Consider the following 18,207-nt stretch of genomic DNA (forward strand, 5'->3'; position numbering starts at 1 on the left):
TCACACACCCCGTTACTATCAATTACTCTCACAGCTTCCGGTACCAAAAGTTACGCATCAAGCTCCCGCGTGCGTCTCTCCAACAAAAGAGTACTCTTCTCCGTGGGGACCCATCAATGAGAGGTGCCAGCTCCGACTTTCAGTAAGATGCCCCTAGTCAATGGGTCCGACAGGTGTCAGATCCGACGTTATTTCTCTCGCGTAGTGACTCAATCGCTAAATTTATCCATCCCACAGTCTAGAAGCCATTACCCAACTTGGACTTCTACACTATGAATACCTATACCTCATCGCAGTGCTGAATATGTCGCCATCATGGTTCACATTACCAAGCCAAAATGTTGGAGATACAACCTAACATCACTGCGACAAATGTTGCTACCCACATCACCTGAGTACACTTCTCTCATGGAGTAAGATTCTATTCCCTAGAGTCGAGAAACCATGTCTAGATACAATGCAAAATAGGTATCTATAAGGTATCACAGCATACATGATATAAAGTTCACTGAAAGCTACACGCCCAACAATCAACGCCATCTCCTTGGGTGCTGGCATGGTGAACTACTCTGAGTTGGTAATCCGCTCCCACCATCCAAGCTGAGGCATCCCAGTCTCGATACCGCACGCTCTGACGACAGCCACGACGACAGCACCCAACACACTCATGCCGCCAAGCACCTTGACGAGCACGAAGCTCTGTCGTCTCAGTTCATCGCCGAAGTTGCACAGACCGAGCGGATCTCGCGAGTCCAGTCCAACAGCTTTGGCATATCGTTGGCTGACCTTGACAGTCTTCTTCTCGTCGCTGTGTCTGACGACAGCCCATTCAGCTCTCGGTGGACCGCCAGGCGATGCGACGATTGTACCCTTCGACACTTCCTCGCCGACGCGTTCGAGCAGCCATTTTGCCCTGTCGTTGCTCTGAAGTTCCTCCCACCGTTCTTTTTCGTTCCGTCGGCTGCGCTGCAGATCTGTCGCCCATCTTGCTATCCGTACTTCGCTGAGGCGCTGCTCGCCTTGCGCGGTGTTGTTGTATCTTGCTAGTGAAAAGTTGCCTAATGGCTCAAGGGATTCGGAGTTGGCTAGGGAGGGGGAGGACGCGAGGAGTGGGGATTGTAGGTTCGATGGGTAAAATGGTGATCCTGATCCGGGTACCAAGACGCCGGATGGTGATGCAGCAGAGAATACTGAGGACGCTGCGGATGCTGATAAAGAAGTTAGCTGGCCCAATGCTTCAGGGAGATGATCTTACAGTTCAGGTTGGCTCCGTTGAGTCCGACTGAAGCTGTTGTCGGACTATGTGGCTGAGCTAGACTCTGTAGCATTACAGAGTCTCCTGGTAGCTTCGTCCTGCGCCGCCATGCTAAGAACTTCTTTGCTGCCGAATGCCGAAGCCACGCAATAGAATCAGGGTCGAATACCTGGTTGACTAGTGTGGCGAGTTCAGAAGGAAGAAGAGGCTGCACGTAGTCGGGCGACATGAGCAAGGATGCGTCCATGTTATCGTGGTCTGGGCCAGACGTCGAAGAGACGGCGTAAGGGTATGTTGGTGTAGTAAAGGGGTATTCAGCTGCCTCACTTGGCGCTCCAGACGCCGAAGTCCTAGCGACTGGAAGCCCTTGTACAGCGAGTAGTGCATCGTCCATAGCCTTTCCGAAGAAGAAGGGTCTGAGAGCAGTGGTCTGCAGCCGTGCAAGAATGGATGTCTTCAGAGCTACCACTTCTTGCGCCGAAAGTGTGTCTGATTTGGCAATGACAGGAACAACGTTGGTAAAGTGCGACAACCGTTGCATGTACTCAATGTCTTTCGTGATGTCCCGATCTGCATGAAGTCAGTAAGGATGCCGGTGTGTACGATGTTTTGGCTTACTCGGTGGCAGTAGGTATATGACCACGTCGACTAGGACGCCTCCACTACCACTGACGACCCCAAGCACGTCGTTGTCTTCTAATGTTGTCACTGATGAGGTTTGGTATAGCAGCGACTCAACATAGTCTATCACCATGCTCATATCCTTGTCCGCAGAGCCCTGTGAGTAGCCAGGAGTGTCTACGAAACATATGTTTCTCTCCAAGACAGTATCCATACTGCTCTTTCTTCTCCGCAGAATACCGCTCTCTTCGGTATCAGCCCACCAATGAGGGTAGGGCTTCGTGCTCGCATGTATCTCAGTCACTCGAGTTGTGCCCGCATGCTCGGCTTTCTTTGTGCGAGATTTCGACTTGGTCGGGCGTGAGGGCGCGCTTGGGTGGGAGGGCGATAGAGGATCTACGTGTACGATGTCTTCGCAGGCTTGGACGATGGATCGAATGAGAGACGATTTGCCGACACCTGCATCGTGCTTGTCAGTATAGCCCTTCCACCAGAACGATATGGCATGTCGTGATAATGACGCACCTGTTTCGCCCGCCACCATGACTCTCAGCTTTCCCATAGCCTTGCCTCTGGTTGTGAATGGCCTCCTGGTTGGCATTTGCATCTCAGGCATGACCAGCTGTGGAAAGCTCGCCATATCCTGCTGCACCTCTATCTGCTCTTCCTCCTCTCCACTTGAGACAATGGCCTGGCTGGCAGCGTCATCCATGGCAAACTCCTCGTCGGACAGCTTGAGTGACGTTATCGAAGCCGACCTCGGTGTGCTCCCCATAGCGGACGTGGGGAGTGGGGAAGGAACGTCGACGCTCGCGGCGGGAAGTTTAAAGTGAGTAATTGAGTCATTTTTAGTATAGTTCCTCCTCAATTTCCGTACCGAAGTTATCCTGGATTTTTCTGGCGGTGTGACTGAATCTGTGGAAGAGCTATGCGACTCGGATCTTGAACTCTTTGCCCCATGATGCTGTGTCTTACTAGCCTTTTCTGGATCTGTACCAGCTGCAGCACCTTCTGGGCCGAAAGCAGCCTCCAAAGTATCTGCGAGACTCTGTACTCCGAAAGTGCTGTCTTGCTGCTTTCCTGCAGCAGTCGCGCTGTGAGGAGGAGCCATAGTGTGCTCCAAATCTCCGACGCGCTTCATGACGAAGGTAGTGGGGACATTGCTCGAAGGGGCGGTAGGATGATCGACGCTTGATTTACGAGATCGCGGCCGGACAGTGGGAGGCAGGGCGTCGCCGCCCGGTAGCGGTCGCATATTTGCAGAGCTCTTGGGGCATATGTCGCAGGGTAGGTGAGTACAGCGGGTCGAAAGCGAGAGTCTTGGTCAGCTTCAGTAGATACCGAGTGGTGATGTGATGCACGTCGCGCGACGGCCCCGCTTAGCCCCGCGCGATCTACTGCGACCTTAGTCTTGTGATAATGCGCCAGCGTTAATTAAGTGGAGTGTGAGGAAGAGCAGTAGCTAGGTGTAAATTGTCAGGGTATCAGGGTACGAGTCTTTCGTATGCACGAAACGCAGGTTGGCGCGGCTTGAAGCTTAGGGGCTGTTGCTGATGCAGGTGATTGCGCGTCTTCGAATCAACGGTCAGCGTAGCACTAGGCGCATCCCGCGTCGCACTACACCTATCAGGTGACGTTATCAGCAATCACCAGACAACCTCACACTAAGTCATAAACACCATATTGGAGCGTATATCATTTATTGTATTCGTACCAGATCATTTCACGATTTGACTGCCCTTCCCCGTCCGATCCTATTGTCGCCGAAGCTATGCTGTACACCCATTACACCAGATGCTATGACATCCCCAGCCCGTACCCAGGAACCCCCAGATAGCCTTCCCTAAACATTACTTGACGAAGAATGCGACCGCGAAGAAGGGAATATGTTCGAAAACGGCTGAATGGATATACACGGATGCAGAAAGGAAACATGCAGAAACGAAACCACTCGCTATGCAAGGGCTCAGAACCCTAAGACGAACGCGTACGCCCAGACTTTTCCTCGAAATGAAATGACTTTTATACAAGCGCTGAAAGGGGGTCGGTACAGTACATGGCTAAAGCCGTCAGTCGTGAGGCCATCGAGTCAAACCGACTTAACAAGAGAGAGAAGAAGAATGGCAAAAAGAACGGGGGAGTAAGCAGCGCGTAAAGCCTCTTATGATTCCTGAGGGGCAGCGCCGCCGCGACCACCACGCATGGGGCCACCGCGTCCCCGAGGTTGGAAGTTACCACGGGGTGCTTGGCCACCCATACCACCACGGCCGCCGCGAGGAGCACCGCCACGAGGGAATCCTCCTCCCCTGTTGAACTGGCCGGGGTTCTGGCGGCGTTCCTCGACCTTGATCTCAATGCCGTTGATCGTGTGGGGGTTAGCAGCGACGGCAGCTTGGAATCCAGCAGGCGTCTTGAAGTCGACGAAAGCACAGTTCTGCAAAATGTTAGTCGAGATACAGTATTTTGAGGCACATTCACTTACCTTGCCACGGCTGATGTCAAGGTACTCAATCTCGCCGTACTTGGTCAGAGCAGTCTTCAGAGCAGCGTCGTCAACTTGGCTGTAGACGTTCTTGATGTAAGCACGCTTCTGGTCAGGGTCGGCGGCGGGTCCAGCGTTCTGTACGCGGGACTGCTCCTTCTTGTGTCCAGTGGCTGTTTGCCAGCCAGCAGCCTCGCCCTGGCTTGTCGCGGGGGATTGGTCACGAGCAGGTGCTGAGGTCTGGCTGGGGGCAGCAGCAGCAGCAGTTTGAGCAGGAGCGGCGGCAGCGGCCTTGGGCTGCGAAGGAGCTTGCTGGGCGGCCGGGGTGTTGACAACGGGAGTAGCGACCTTGTGTGCAGAGGCGGCGAGGCTGGCCCAAGTTCGTGGAGCAGCAGGCTTCGGTGGACCAGAGGGCATGGCAACAGGGGCAGCCTTTTGGGCGGGCGCTGGGGCGGCAGCAACGGGCTTCTCGGGCTCGGTGGTCTCTTCAGCGGCAGCGGTCGACTCCTCGACCTTCTCCTCGACAGCAGCAGGTGCCTCTTCAGCAGCGGGCTGCTCAATCTCCTCCGGAACCTGTTGGGCTGGGGCAGCAGGGGCGACCTCCTCGACAGACGGCTCCTCTTGCGCAGCCTGGTGTAGCTTGTTGTCCACCTTGTTCAGGTCCTCCTCGCTGGTCGCGATCTCGTCGCTCTTGTTGAGGTCGGCATTCTCGGGGACAGCAGCGGTGGGAGCTGGCTCTGTAACACCGTTGGGGGGAGCGGCCTGCTCTTGCTGGTCCTCATCCTCCTCGGGCTCGTCGGCGAGGTAGCGGAAGATGTCGTTGAGGACGAAGTAGCCGTTGGTCTGCTCGGCGAGGACGAAAGTCTGCACAAAGCGCTTGTGCGGCTGGCCTTGGTTGGAGATCTCACCAATAACCTGGATGACGATGTTGGCGTCGGAGCCCTGCGAGTCGACGTTGGTGACGCGGACCTTGGTGTCCTTGAACTCGAGCTCCTTGATGCGCTCGTTGATGGCCTAGAAGCGAGTCAGCATGCATCCATTGCAATTGGGCGTGCTTCACGTACCTTCTGGCCTAGACAGACGTTGACCTTGTCCTCTTCGACACCGGACACATACTGGGAGCGCTTGTTGTAGAAAAGCTGCAGGTTGCGTCAGTCGCGTGGTCACCAAGAAAATCCTTCCCGCATATGCGACTTACGTAGAGTCGGTCCGGGCTCTTGCTCAGGGTGGTGTAGTACTGCTCGACAAAGTACCAGCCAACCTCGTCCTTGGGGATCTCTGAGGCGGCGGCTTGTTGTGCGGGCTGGCTGGGCGTGGGTTGCTGCGAGGGTGTGAAGTTGGAGGCGCCGGTGGAGTAGCTGTTTTCGTACTGCTGCGGCGCGTAGTTGCCGTTGACGGGGCCGGATGACTCGGTGGATGCCATTTTCAATATGCGGGCGACGGGGAGAGGATGCGGTAAGATGGAGGGCGAATTGCGTCGAGTTTGCGCGGAGTGTGGTGGGGGATGAGATACGCGAAGCAGAGGATAGGCGCCTAGATGCTAAGAAAGCAAGTCGACGTTAGCATAGTAAAAAGCTATCCTCGGGCTAGTTGCGCGTACCGGGCCGTGTGCACTGAAATGGGATGGAATCCGTCAGAGATGCAGGAATAGGCGGGCGTGGAGATGGCGATGCGCGGGTGTAGATGGCCGAATATGCGAAGCTCCCCAGAAGATGATCGGGATGGATTCAGGGTAGTCAGGGTTTGCGGGTAGGTTGGTTGTTGTGCGCGTTCAAGCAAGAGTGCTAGTGAGGACCACACTGATTCGGAAGGCAAAATGCGAAGGAACCAAGTCTGTGCGTCGTTGCCCGATCAAGCGAACCTGTCCTGCACCTCCAGATGTCATTCCCATCACCTCGACCCTTGACGACTCTCGACAAACCTCATTTCGAAGAATGGCTTGCCCCGCATCTTTCCATGAGTCTACCCTCTCTGGCCAACAATTGCAGTTACTCGGAAGCTATGCATGATCAATGCCCGTGCGAATCTTGCCAGTGCCCCAACCCATGGAAGCAATTGCTGATTTGAGCATCAAAGAATGATCCACACGTACCCATCGTGAAGACTCATGTTTGGGTGGCCGCATGCACATATAGGATGCATCTCCAGTAAAAATGGTTCCATGGCGGACGCGGGTCGGAGATGATGGCATCTCCGACATCTCCTTACGCATGTCCGCTGCGCGCGCAAGAGCGAAATCCTTTCAACACCGCACTCGCCAGCAAATGTCTTCGAAAGCCCGGATCGATCTTCTAGAATGTGGGTCACTGACCCCCGTACCGCTGCTGCCTTCGCTGTTGTGATGATGCGAGCACGGTTCTGAGCCATCTCGCCATTGGCTCGGCACGTCGGTCTGCGTCAAAGGCGAGGCCGAGCGCGAACAGGCGTGCAGGCCTACATGCAAACCTACCCCAATTATGGCTCGTGGGCTTCGCGCTCGCTCTCCAATGTACGGATTGTACGGATTCCACGGCAAGGACCGAAGCGCTGGTACATCTTTCCATGTCAATCTCACTCCTTTACTACTTAATCATGGCCTAGCCCAGCTTTGCCTTCACCAACACCTCCACTCTCAACTTTTCAGCCTCATCATAACCTTCTCCTGCCATGTCACAGACGACAAGCTCAGTGCCGTCTTTGCACGAGGAAAAGTCACGACTGCCCCTATCTGATGTCGAACAACCGCCAGTACCAGTCGATGAGAAGCAAACCGATGCGACCGAGCCTACAGAGGCCGTGAGCCCATTCCATCCCAGTCAATTTCCCGATGGCGGAAGAAACGCTTATCTGTGCCTCCTCGGAGGCTTCTGTTGTCTCTTCTGCTCATTTGGATGGTTGAACTGCGTCGGAGTGTTCCAAAGTTACTATCAGCGCAATCAACTGAGCGCGTACTCGCCCTCCACAATCGCCTGGATCGCTTCACTCGAGATCTTCGTCATGTTCGCGCCTGGTCCTATCGTCGGTTTTCTTTATGACAACTACGGCCCCAAGTACATATTGTTGTTCGGTACTTTGTTCCACGTGCTTGGTCTCATGATGACCAGCCTATGCACCGAGTACTGGCAGTTCATCCTCGCCCAAGGCATCTGCAGCCCCCTAGGCCTGAACTGCATCTTCCAGGCAGGAACGAGCACCATTCCCACATGGTTCTTGAAGAAGAGAGGCCTGGCATATGGAGTCATGGCAGCTGGCAGTGGACTAGGCGGCATCATCTTTCCGATCATGGCAACACACCTCATCCCCGAAATCGGCTATGGCTGGACAATGAGAACATTTGGCTTCCTCATCCTCGGCATGATGACTATCGCTTTCCTCACGGTCAAATCTCGTCTACCGCCACAACCCAGGAACTTTGAATTCAAGGTGTTTGTAGAGCCTTTTGGAGACATTCGCTTCGTCTTACTGACGATTGCGTCATTTTTGTTCTTCATGGGACTGTGTAAGCTACCCCCCTGCACGACTTGCCAAGAAGACGCGTACTAATCCCAGACTTAGTTATACCCATCAACTTCATCGAAGTTCAAGCGATGGCAGCTGGAATGTCGACTACCTTGGCTGGATATCTTCTAGCTATTCTCAACGCCGCAAGCATCTTCGGTCGCATCATTCCCGGTGCTCTCGCGGACAAGGTTGGCAGGTTCAACATGCAGTCACTCTGGTGTCTGGTAGCTGGCATTCTGGTCCTTGCACTCGCTCTCCCCGCATCAGGCAACGCGGCATTCATCACATTCGCCGGCCTCTACGGATTCGCTTCTGGTGCTTTCGTGTCACTGTTGCCTGCACAGATAGCGTACATCTCTAAGGTTGAGCAGATCGGGATCCGTGTTGGTGTTGTGTTTGCCTGCATCTCGATTGCGGGTTTGGTCGGTAACCCAATTGCAGGAGCTATTGTTGTTAAAAACAACGGACAGTACTGGGGACTAAATGTCTTCTCTGGTGTCATGATGCTGGCGGGAGCGGGTATGTACATAGTGACGAGGATGTATGTTGCAGGATGGAAGGTGTTTGAACTAGTCTAGTTGCATCTGTAACCAAATCAAGCTCTACCCACACTAGGGATGACAGACTGTGTTGCATCACAGATAGGTTGAAGAATACTCTAGGAAGAAGTATACATGATCGTGAATATCGTTTACTTTTCCAGGTTTGATGATTCGTATGCGGCAAAGTACGTTACAAGCTCTGGTATTACCCTCTGCCTTTTAAATTCACCTTTTCATCTATGTGTATACGTGAAAAGTTTCACTGTGACCTTGGGGCAGTCGAAATCCTTAACTCCGGACTGGGTCCGTGGGTTGGGCGCACAGACCGTCGATTGTCAGCTGCAGCCATTAGAACACCAGCAGTGTCGCAGCTTCCCTCACTCCACCACTACCTATCATGAACCATGTCGATGCAGCTAGACATTTCCTGGTCAAACGTTGATCATCAGCCTACTCACGCTGAAGCATGGTCAAAGCGTCCAGTCAGACGAAGCAGGGGTTGTCCGTTGTACGAAGTTTTGTACGATTCGCACATCGCATCGTACATCAGCTTTCATGACCTTCCACCGTTGTACGCACTACGCATTGCGCGCTACTCACTTTGATTTGCTTTCGCTTATAACACTCGTCGACGTTCAAACTCGCTCCTTCGTACCTGAATTGTCGTACAAAATAAGGCGATCAAGCAAAACAAAAGACGGAGCCAAGACTGTTGTACGAGTGCATAGGCCTATTACATACAGGATACTGAGGAGACTATCATGCCCAAAGAGCGCCAGACTTGTACGCGATGCTCTCAAAGACGGCAGAAGTGCGATCGGAAGGCACCTTGTACGAGATGCGTGCAGAACAACGAAGGCCATCTATGCACGACCAAATGGGTCAACGGATACAACCCAAATGTCCATCGCAAATATCCCAGGAAGCTCTCGGCAACCGGTTCAAGCGAGACTTCTTCGTCCGGTCCATCTCCTGATGCCAATGCTCAGATCGCGCTACCCGTGGTCCATCCACAAACAGCAGGCACTCAATCGGGTCGGAACGAGCCGCATGAGGATGCAGTTTGGCGAACCGGGTTGCCGGACATCACGATTAGCGCTATATTAAATGAGAAAGATTCAGACGCGAATCAGAGCCTTTTCGACAAGAGCTTCTCCTACGCCCGGTCAAAACGACCGCAACGGGATGGGCCGAACGGGTCGACCTCTATTGCGAGCTGCTACTCGAATGCAGCAAGGACAGTGGAAACACAATACTTGCAGTCGATTCTACCGCCGAGAGAAAAGTTAATGCTCATTGTGGAGTACTACGCACAGTACATGATGTACTGGAATGGCGGCATCTATCATGCGCCGAGCTTTCGAAAGAGACTGCTTCAGGCTTATGGCCAGTCGTATGAGCTTGATTTGCAGGACCTCGACTGGAAATGGACAGCACTCTTGTGTGAGTTATCTCCGTTCCGAACGATGCATGGCCACTTCGCCTGATTTGCTCTCAATACGAAGATTACCGAGACGAGACTCAATCTTCTCGGTTGTTCTTTGAAGCTGCTGACACAAAGCCTGTAGTTGCGATCCTCTCATCCAGTATCATTGGCTCTTCAGAAACAGTTTCAATGTCATGGGGCTTCTCGATGGATGACAAAGTCCAGCTAGCACGATTATGGGGCGCAGCATCCATTTCATGCTTGAACCTTGGAAATTATACATCGCAATACAGCATTCACTCGGTCCAGGCGATTTATATCATGCATGCGTATGAACATCTAGCTGGCTCAACCAATCAATGGATCGCGCTTCGTGCCGTGGGTGTAGTCGTTGCCAAAGGGCTTGGTTTGCACAAGTACGTGGCATAGAATCCTCGAAAAAAAAAAGACTTTGATAACTGATCAATTAGACTTGGGCCCCATCCGGACGACGCCATGATAGCTGATTTGGACCCAAAACGGAAGGAAGCCTTCATCGAGCGTGAGATTGGTCGAAGGGTATGGTATGCAGTTGTATGTCAGGATTGGTGCGTCTACAGTTTGGTTCATGTCCTTCATTAACAACCCACTAACGAATTCTATAGGTTGTGTTGTACTTCATCAGCCTCTTACACGTTGACACTTCAATGGCGGCACTTTACGAGTGCAAGACCACGCGAATTAGACGAAGAAACCATGACGCCCGTCACCGATACAGAAACGCCAACAATCGTAGGCGTCACAAACTGTTCTTTTGACTGCGCTGCGTTGCTTCTCGATGTCCACAACGCGATGGTGGAACTTGAGAGCAAAGACGACACTATCAAATACGCCACAATCCTCAAATTCGATGGCGAGATGCGTGCTTTTTGTGCGGAGAAGTTGCCAAAATGCTTCTCTCCTCGGACACCGAACAATCCCAGCTGGCCTCCATGGGTCTTCTGGGCGAGACGGCTACACCAGGCATCAACACACCATAAGATCATTATGAGTGAGTATTCATCAAAACCAATTAACCAAAGACTTACACTAACTCTGTCGCCTGTCATCAGTTCATCAAAATTTCTTGAGCAAGAGCTTCAAGGACGTCCGCTACACGTACAGCCGGTGGGCCTGTATGAGCGCTTCGCAGAGTCTTATCAATCTATACACCACTCGGGATGCACAAGAGCCGCAATGGTGGGTTGAGCAAGCCTTCATCATCACCGCCGGTATTTGCCTCATTTTGGAGCTCTTTCACCGCGCCGAAGCAGATGCGGAGGCACAAGAGTGTCAACTACATGTCACGCAGGCCATCAGGTTCTTGCAGTCGTTCCACACGTCAAGTGTTGCAGTACATGGCGTACGTCTCCTTATGTCGCTTATAGCAGAGTATGAAAAGATCAGAGACGGGTCAAACGAAAAGGCCACGCTATCAGCGGACACATCAGCCACCCAAACCTGTTCCTATGATTCTAGCAACACTGCTGGCATTCCGACACTGGAGACTGACCGCACAACGCAACAGCTACCTCTAGGTCCTGAGGTTCCGCTGTCGTTTGACGATCCGACCATGTGGAACTTCGACATCGATACTCTGGGCTTTGAAGACCTGATGGACTATCTGCCTTCAGAAGGCTCGTTGAACAATAACGTCTTCAACGCCAGTATGTTGTCAGCCAATGGATGGCCAATGTGGTAGCTCTTACCTCACACACCAACAATCGTTCTTACCAGTTTCGCGCTTGTTCCTTCCGTCACGAAAAGAAAGTGGTCTGACACCAAGGTGGCTCCTCCCTTACTGTACGTTTACAGAACACTCAGTCTGCACAAGTCGCCAACTCAAAACCTGCATGCTCTCGAATGAGCATTTTGACTCGGTTGCGCAGGCCTACTTCATAATGTAGGTTTACGATAGCTTATTGCAAACACGCGCTGACAGGTGCAGCCATACAGCGACGCAGATATGTCTCAGGACCCCGAACTCGACAAGATGCTTGTGCTCGATGCACTGAGTAGCGGCCTCAACATATCCATGACAGAGCTCCTCAGTATTCTCGGTCGTCAAGCCCCGATCTCAAACCTTCTTCTCGGGCCCGTCATCAGACCACAACAGATACCCATGACTACGGCATCTCGTTCCGCACCAAGCATCGATCTGCAGCAGAGGGCACCGGCGTCAGAGGAGCGACAGCATCTGAGGCGCGAGTTTGACATTGTGTACTGGACCGCTTTGGCTGTTGTCAGCCTCATCGCTATATCAGCGGTCTGGACGAAAGTTCATATGGCGGCACAGAAGGGCCGGAAATCGTTCGAGGCCAAGAAACCTATGTCCGACGTTGAGAAATGGCATATGCGGCGTCAGAAGGCCCGCGATGAGACATCCATGGCGCTGGGACAGGCGGATGATCAGTCTCTGGGTACCTAAAACTGTGGCTGAGAATAGAGAGCGGAAATGGTTTCGCGATGCGCGAGACCTCCACCGGGAATCTCGCGCTCTTTGAATTGTACTTGCTCGTGGAGGACCGAAACTGCGTATGGCACATTTTATCCTATCGTGGGAGACGCGAGAATCGAATTCGCGTGAAACACCAAATAACTGATCGATTCTATAAATAATCCAACTTCCCATCGTCTCGTGATTTTCCCTTTCGTTGCTGTCGTTTATCAGAGCCGCGCATCCAGTCAAACCTCGGCAACTCATCGTACCCCACACCCGTAGACGCGTCGATCTCCCGGCACGCATAAGGTCTACTACGCTCGCTACATTCTGCAATACTTTAACAGGTAGTTTGTAGGGAAAGGCCGCTAGATTAAGATTGAGGTTCCATGTGTCGATCTGCAATGATGAAGGCCATCCACATTGACAAATTCGTCTCCGTGAGCGACCCATCCAAGTAACACCATCATCTTCCCTAACCAACATCCACAGAATGTGTCAGACCTCAAACCAACCACAATCCCTAACCCTGCGCCCAATTTCACCCAAGGCCTCCAAATAAAAATCACTCACGCAGCCGTGACCCACGTGGACCTCCTCTACGCCCGAGGCCTGCACCAAAACAACCGCCGACACGTGCAACCGCCCTTCGTTCTAGGTACAGAATACGCCGGCATAGTAACTCACAGCTCAGCTTCCTCTTCTTTCCCGCCCGGTACCCGCGTCTTCGGTGGCGGCTTAGGCGCCTACGCAGAGCAGATATGCGTCCCTGAGACCTCCATCCGCCGCGTACCCTCGCAATGGACGAACGCCGAAGCCTGCGCCGTTGGCGCCAGCGGAGCAGTCAGTTACGGTGCTTTACTGTCCGTTGCGCAGCTTAAAGCTGGAGAAACGGTGCTGGTCCTTGGAGCGAGTGGCGGGTTGGGTGTCATGGCTGTGCAGATTGCGAAGGCGGTTGGGGCGAGGGTTATTGCTGTTGTTGGGGGGAAGGAGAAAGCTGAGGTTGTGAGGGGTGTTGGGGCGGATGAGGTTGTGGATTATGGACAGGAGGGGTGGGAGGGGAGGGTGAGGGCGTTGGGGAATGGTGGGGAGGGGGTGGATGTCGTGTATGATGGGATTGGAGCTGTGGAGAGTGGGATTAGGTGTTTGAAGTATCGGGGGAGGTTGGTTGTTGTGGGGTTCGCGGCAAGAGGGGGAAAGATGGAGAACCTGAAGGTTAATAAGATTTTGCTAAAGGGGGTTGCGGTGTTTGGTTATGTGAGTGATCCTTCCGTGGTCGTCCTGCACTTGGGATTTCGCGTGTTCGATACGTCTGCTGACTCAAGGCAGCGGTTTGGAGAAGATGGGAGGAGAGATGCGCAGAGGACAAAGGATGTTTGGGATGGATTTATGAAGTTGGTTGAGGACGGTAAGATTCGGCCTGTCATATACAACGAGGATTATTGGGGGTTGGAGGCGGTTAGTAGAGCGCTGGAGGATGTGAGGGCGCGTAAAGCTTGGGGGAGAGCAGTGATAAGGATATGTGAAGCAGAGGAGGATAAGGCCGAGCAGAAGGCAAGACTATGATATGGAGGTATCTCTGTTGCTACTCAAGATATTCACTCCACGCGACGCTTTACAGTCAGAAGGCCGCGATTTCCTTGTCTGTGGTGAGTTTAGTGATATGCGTAGTGATTTACCAGTCTGAAGCTTTCATTCTAGCGCCGTCGTGAGTATGCGAAACCTCCATTGCTAAAAAGGTGAAGTCAACGCGCTGGTGATGCTTCTTCCGCCTTGGAGGCGTGGCGTCGAGGCCATCAAAGGGCACGGACCCTTGCGGCGCGCCGGCTTAGCGCGGTTTCTTTGGACGGGCCTTGTTCGACGTTCCCATGTTTAAAACATAGCCCGTCAACTTCGACGCTCGCCGTCTGCTCCTACTTTCCTCCTTCTCACTCTCCAACCGCGCGCTGACCGTCCAAGACCAATCAGCGGATAACGTCCCCGTCACGTCCGCTTGATCGCCGCGCTCACACCCCCGAGCTTCGCGACAGCTCTTAGGGAGGACACGCTCCTCTATCACCACACCCATTCATAAACATGGCGTCCTACGGCAGCGACCCCGAAGAAGAAGAGGAAGATTTCAACCCCGCGCCTGAAATCGACGAGGATGACGTCGCGCCAACGACCAAGGCCTCGCGCAGGCCCGCAGACGAGGACGAGGAGGACGAAGTCGATGCGCCAAACAGAACAGGCAATGACGACGAGGATGAAGAGGGCGGTGGCATAGATCTCGACGATGACGATGACGACGAGGATGATGAAGAAGATGAGGACGACGAGGATGTTGTCGTGGGTCCCATCATTCATTCGCGCTGTCCAATCACTGACTATCCTAGGCCCGACCTGCCAAGCGAAGAAAGAAGGCCAAGCGCAACATGTTCATTGATGTTGAAGCCGAGGTTGACGAGGATGAAGAAGAAGAGGAGGAGGGCGACGACGAGGGTGTTGATGAAGTCCACCCCGATGATCTCCTCGAGCCCACGGGCGCCGATCTCGACGACCGCCACCACCGCGAACTTGACATGCGCCGCGAAGTCAATGCACAAAAGGATGTTGAAGAGCTTGCCAAGGAGTTCGATGAGAAGTACAGGCGGCGTGAAATGCAGAGCGCTCGTCGCGGTGGTGCTGGTGCCGTTCCCCTGGCCCTACCCACTGTCGACGACCCGTCTATCTGGGGTTGCAAGTGCCGACCTGGAAAGGAGCGCGAGATCATCATGTCCATCCAGAAGCGTATCGACGAGAAGATGCGCACAGGTCAGCCAGTACAGGTCTATTCAGCCTTTGAACGAGGCCCTACTGGACCCCAGTCTGGTTTTCTCTATGTTGAGGCCGACTCGAAGCAGGCTGTGGTGGAGTTGATTGAGGGCATACAAAACGTCTTCATGGGCTCTGGTCAGTTCTCGATTCCTCCCAAGGAGCGTCCAGATCTGCTCCGCAAGAAGAAGCGTGCGCCGTTGGAGGTGGGCAAATTTGTGCGCATGCTGCGTCCCCCCACATACAAGGGCGATCTTGCAAAGGTTGTTGAGGTCTCGACTAACGGTCTTGACTGTGTTGTACAACTTGTACCACGTCTAGACTACGGTCTGAATGAGGACATCAACTCCGCCGCCGACAACAAGCGCAAGCGCGGCTTCTTTGGTCGACAGGTCGAGCGCCCACCTGCGAAGCTCTTCAACGAAGCCGAAGCGAAGAAGCGACACATGAAGCATCTCAGCATGACCGGATCCGGCAACCAAAGGGCGTACACATACAAGGGCGAGGATTACCAGAACGGCTTCCTAATCAAGGAAGTCAAGGTCAACTGGGTCAGCACTGAAAAAGTCAACCCTAAGATGGAGGAATTGCAGTTCTTCGCGATCCAAAATGCAGATGGCACGGAGACTATGGATCTTTTGGCTGTCCAGGCCGCGCAGAAGGCCGCAGACTCTGGCTCCGCTTTCGCTGCTGGAGACAACGTCGAGATCTACACCGGTGAACAGAAGGGTATCCGCGGTACCACTGTCACTGTCATAGGCGACATTCTGACACTCCGTGTCAGCGAAGGTGATCTTCGGGGCAGAAGAATCGACGCACCCGTCAAGACGCTGCGCAAATTGTTCCGCGACGGTGATCACGTCAAGGTCATTGGTGGCAGCAAGTACGTCGACGAAGTTGGTCTAGTCACGAGAATCAAGGATGATAAGATCACCTTGCTTTGCGACTCCACTCAGCAGGAAATCACCGTCTTTAGTAAAGACTTGAAGCGCGCTGCTGATTCGGCAAACGTCGGTGCTGACTCCAACTTTGACCTCTACGACTTTGTACAGATTGAGTAAGTTATCTCCTTCCGGTACCTTGACAACGAACTAACTTTCTACAGTGCCTCAACCATTGGTTGCGTCGTTCGGGTCGACCGCGAAGTCCTACGAATCGTCGATCAACAGGGCGATGTCCGCACGCTCCTCCATACACAGGTCTCGCAAATTGTGGGAAGGAACAAGCACGCTGTAGCAACTGACCGCGACGGTTCCGAAATCCGACACGAGGACGACGTCAAGGAGTATGGAGGCGAAGGCCGTCAGGGCAAGGTTCTATACATCCACAGGGGCACACTTTTCGTACGAAACCGCGAGCTCGTCGAGAACCAGGGTATCTTCGTGGTTCGAAGCAACAACGTTGTTACCATGGCGGCAAAGAGTGGTCGCGCTCAAGCACAGGGCCCAGATCTTAGTGGCATCAACCCTGCCCTCAACGCAGGCGCGAACGGCAACGCAACCGCTATGCCACCACCCCGCGCCAGTTTCGGCCGTGATAAGCTCATTGGCAAGACGGTTGTCATTCGAAAGGGTGCCTACAAGGGTCTACTGGGTATTGTCAAAGATACCATGAACGACGAGGCCCGGATCGAGTTACACACAAAGAACAAGCAAGTCTCGGTGAAGAAGGAGCTCCTCACTATCAAGGACCCCATCACTGGCGCCAGCGTAGAGATGGGAGGCAAGTTCCCCAACCGCTCGCGCGGAGGCTACTCAGGTGGTCAGACAAGCTACGGCGGTGCAGCTGGCGGACGAACACCCGGCTGGGGTGCTTCTGGCGGTGGTGGCCGTACACCTGGTTGGGGAGGCGGCGGCGGTGGTCGCACACCCGGCTGGGGAGGTGGTGCCGCTGCTGGAGGCCGCACGCCTGGTTGGGGTGGAGATGGCGGACGCACTGCTTATGGCGGAGGAGACGGATCACGGACTGCTTATGGAGGTGGTGATGGCTCTCGGACAGCATACGGCGGTGCAACCGCATACGGAGGCGCCACCTCATATGGCGGAGCGACAGCATACGGCGGCAATGATGGAAACCGTACCTCGTACGGTGGCTTCAACTCTGGCAGTCGCACACCTGGTTGGGGTGGATCATCCGGAAACACCGCCTCAAAGTCTGGTGGTCTCTCTGCTCCTACGCCTGGTGCTTACAACGCCCCAACACCTGGTGCTTACGCTGCTCCTACACCTGGTGGCTATGGTGCTTACTCTGCGCCTACGCCTGGTGGCCCTCCCATGGACGCTCCTACTCCTGGCAACTATGCTGCGCCCACACCTGGGGACACGTCGCGTGGTGGATATGGTATTGCGGCGCCCACACCTGGCGGTTGGGATGCTGCGACGCCGGCACCTAGTGGCGATCCTGGCTACGATTAGGAGCGTAGTCTTTAGTGTAAGATAGGCAGTTGCAGTGTGGGTGGTTTGCACCAGACTGCGAAGTGAGGGTTCTGCGCAGGGCAGAGCACGCCAGGGGTTCTTTGTATTCGTCTATTGCATTGCCGGAGTTGGCAAAATAGGATATCTTAAAGTCAGATTACAATTCCAATTATTCCTTCCTTGCGTGTGCTAGTTCTCTCTTCTCGTCTTTTTTGTGCGGTGAAACGCGCGTCTAGCAATCTGGACTAAATTGCACACACCTTACTCAAGGAGAGAACTAAGCACGAGCGCTGCAATCTACATCAGTGTTCAACCGAAGGTTTGACAGAATTACAACGCAATGTAAACTTATAGATTGTTCACTTTGAGTAGAAGTTTATTTCCCCCCCGAATGGACTAGCTCTATGTTCACTTCTTGCTTCAGGGTTCATCGCGGTTCCGCTTATTGAACCATTACATGCTACACTTGACAAAGCAATGCCGACATCACTATGCAATCATGTTCATGTGAATATCATTCAAGCGGTCAAAAGACCAGTGCTTAACAGATGCCCATAAGCCTCAGAGAAAGAAGGATGCGCAGCAGGAAAGGTTACATTGCTGTAATAAGTCTTATCTAAATCATGATCTAGTAGACTACAAGAAAGGAAAGCTGGTATCACCCCACCACTCTCCGTGTAAATGCGAAATAATCAAAGAGAAATAAAACTAGAGTCGTCCACAACTCTACTCTTTA

General features: G+C 53.4%; 7 protein-coding genes across 7 annotated transcripts; 5 read left to right on the forward strand and 2 right to left on the reverse strand.

Moving 5' to 3' along the window:
* Positions 1-406: 406 nt before the first annotated feature.
* Positions 407-3,428, reverse strand: BKA58DRAFT_376668 (Septin-domain-containing protein). Its single transcript, XM_046169541.1, has 4 exons — positions 2,402-3,428; positions 1,874-2,335; positions 1,256-1,825; positions 407-1,208 (listed from the first exon to the last, which is right to left on the reverse strand). The coding sequence occupies exons 1-4, from the start codon at positions 3,129-3,131 to the stop codon at positions 565-567; spliced, it is 2,406 nt and encodes an 801-aa protein (XP_046029005.1). The 5' UTR covers positions 3,132-3,428; the 3' UTR covers positions 407-564.
* Positions 3,429-4,037: 609 nt separating this feature from the next.
* Positions 4,038-5,781, reverse strand: BKA58DRAFT_398264 (NTF2 and RRM domain-containing protein; the record flags this gene model as incomplete). Its single annotated transcript, XM_046171476.1, has 4 exons — positions 4,038-4,310; positions 4,359-5,372; positions 5,423-5,497; positions 5,557-5,781. 4 exons carry the CDS (start codon positions 5,779-5,781, stop codon positions 4,038-4,040), a joined length of 1,587 nt encoding a protein of 528 aa, XP_046029006.1.
* Positions 5,782-6,715: 934 nt separating this feature from the next.
* On the forward strand, positions 6,716-8,518 carry BKA58DRAFT_90214 (major facilitator superfamily domain-containing protein). The gene is made up of 2 exons (XM_046176148.1): positions 6,716-7,836; positions 7,893-8,518. The coding sequence occupies exons 1-2, from the start codon at positions 7,005-7,007 to the stop codon at positions 8,414-8,416; spliced, it is 1,356 nt and encodes a 451-aa protein (XP_046029007.1). The 5' UTR covers positions 6,716-7,004; the 3' UTR covers positions 8,417-8,518.
* Positions 8,519-8,982: 464 nt separating this feature from the next.
* On the forward strand, positions 8,983-11,865 carry BKA58DRAFT_90242 (uncharacterized protein). The gene is made up of 6 exons (XM_046176150.1): positions 8,983-9,823; positions 9,949-10,222; positions 10,277-10,393; positions 10,451-10,836; positions 10,898-11,727; positions 11,781-11,865. Exons 1-5 carry the CDS (start codon positions 9,142-9,144, stop codon positions 11,524-11,526), a joined length of 2,088 nt encoding a protein of 695 aa, XP_046029008.1. The 5' UTR covers positions 8,983-9,141; the 3' UTR covers positions 11,527-11,727; positions 11,781-11,865.
* Positions 11,637-12,453, forward strand: BKA58DRAFT_90238 (uncharacterized protein). Its single transcript, XM_046176149.1, has 2 exons — positions 11,637-11,727; positions 11,773-12,453. Exon 2 carries the CDS (start codon positions 11,791-11,793, stop codon positions 12,250-12,252), a length of 462 nt encoding a protein of 153 aa, XP_046029009.1. The 5' UTR covers positions 11,637-11,727; positions 11,773-11,790; the 3' UTR covers positions 12,253-12,453.
* BKA58DRAFT_376680 (zeta-crystallin) lies at positions 12,451-14,009 on the forward strand. The gene is made up of 3 exons (XM_046169542.1): positions 12,451-12,704; positions 12,757-13,521; positions 13,594-14,009. Exons 1-3 carry the CDS (start codon positions 12,654-12,656, stop codon positions 13,828-13,830), a joined length of 1,053 nt encoding a protein of 350 aa, XP_046029010.1. The 5' UTR covers positions 12,451-12,653; the 3' UTR covers positions 13,831-14,009.
* A 122-nt stretch (positions 14,010-14,131) lies between these two features.
* On the forward strand, positions 14,132-17,971 carry BKA58DRAFT_331969 (transcription elongation factor spt5). Its single transcript, XM_046168178.1, has 3 exons — positions 14,132-14,592; positions 14,640-16,114; positions 16,163-17,971. The coding sequence occupies exons 1-3, from the start codon at positions 14,341-14,343 to the stop codon at positions 17,469-17,471; spliced, it is 3,036 nt and encodes a 1,011-aa protein (XP_046029011.1). The 5' UTR covers positions 14,132-14,340; the 3' UTR covers positions 17,472-17,971.
* The last annotated feature ends 236 nt before the right edge of the window (positions 17,972-18,207 follow it).

This window comes from Alternaria rosae (genome assembly GCF_020736505.1).
Source record: "Alternaria rosae strain MPI-PUGE-AT-0040 chromosome Unknown BKA58scaffold_2, whole genome shotgun sequence".
Lineage (NCBI taxonomy): Eukaryota > Fungi > Ascomycota > Dothideomycetes > Pleosporales > Pleosporaceae > Alternaria > Alternaria rosae.

Coding starts and splice junctions, on each gene's coding strand:
- BKA58DRAFT_376668 (XM_046169541.1), bottom strand. CDS start 3,131: ATGCGACCGCTACCGGGCGGCGACGCCCTGCCTCCCACTGTCCGGCCG. Junction 2,336..2,401: donor CATGGTGGCGGGCGAAACAG/GTGCGTCATTAT, acceptor AGCACGATGCAG/GTGTCGGCAAATCGTCTCTC. Junction 1,826..1,873: donor CATATACCTACTGCCACCGA/GTAAGCCAAAAC, acceptor GACTTCATGCAG/ATCGGGACATCACGAAAGAC.
- BKA58DRAFT_331969 (XM_046168178.1), top strand. CDS start 14,341: ATGGCGTCCTACGGCAGCGACCCCGAAGAAGAAGAGGAAGATTTCAAC. Junction 14,593..14,639: donor AGGACGACGAGGATGTTGTC/GTGGGTCCCATC, acceptor TGACTATCCTAG/GCCCGACCTGCCAAGCGAAG. Junction 16,115..16,162: donor TACGACTTTGTACAGATTGA/GTAAGTTATCTC, acceptor AACTTTCTACAG/TGCCTCAACCATTGGTTGCG.
- BKA58DRAFT_90214 (XM_046176148.1), top strand. CDS start 7,005: ATGTCACAGACGACAAGCTCAGTGCCGTCTTTGCACGAGGAAAAGTCA. Junction 7,837..7,892: donor TTTGTTCTTCATGGGACTGT/GTAAGCTACCCC, acceptor TCCCAGACTTAG/TTATACCCATCAACTTCATC.
- BKA58DRAFT_376680 (XM_046169542.1), top strand. CDS start 12,654: ATGTGTCGATCTGCAATGATGAAGGCCATCCACATTGACAAATTCGTC. Junction 12,705..12,756: donor ACATTGACAAATTCGTCTCC/GTGAGCGACCCA, acceptor CAACATCCACAG/AATGTGTCAGACCTCAAACC. Junction 13,522..13,593: donor GGGTTGCGGTGTTTGGTTAT/GTGAGTGATCCT, acceptor GACTCAAGGCAG/CGGTTTGGAGAAGATGGGAG.
- BKA58DRAFT_90238 (XM_046176149.1), top strand. CDS start 11,791: ATGTCTCAGGACCCCGAACTCGACAAGATGCTTGTGCTCGATGCACTG.
- BKA58DRAFT_90242 (XM_046176150.1), top strand. CDS start 9,142: ATGCCCAAAGAGCGCCAGACTTGTACGCGATGCTCTCAAAGACGGCAG. Junction 10,223..10,276: donor AAAGGGCTTGGTTTGCACAA/GTACGTGGCATA, acceptor CTGATCAATTAG/ACTTGGGCCCCATCCGGACG. Junction 10,837..10,897: donor ACACCATAAGATCATTATGA/GTGAGTATTCAT, acceptor GCCTGTCATCAG/TTCATCAAAATTTCTTGAGC.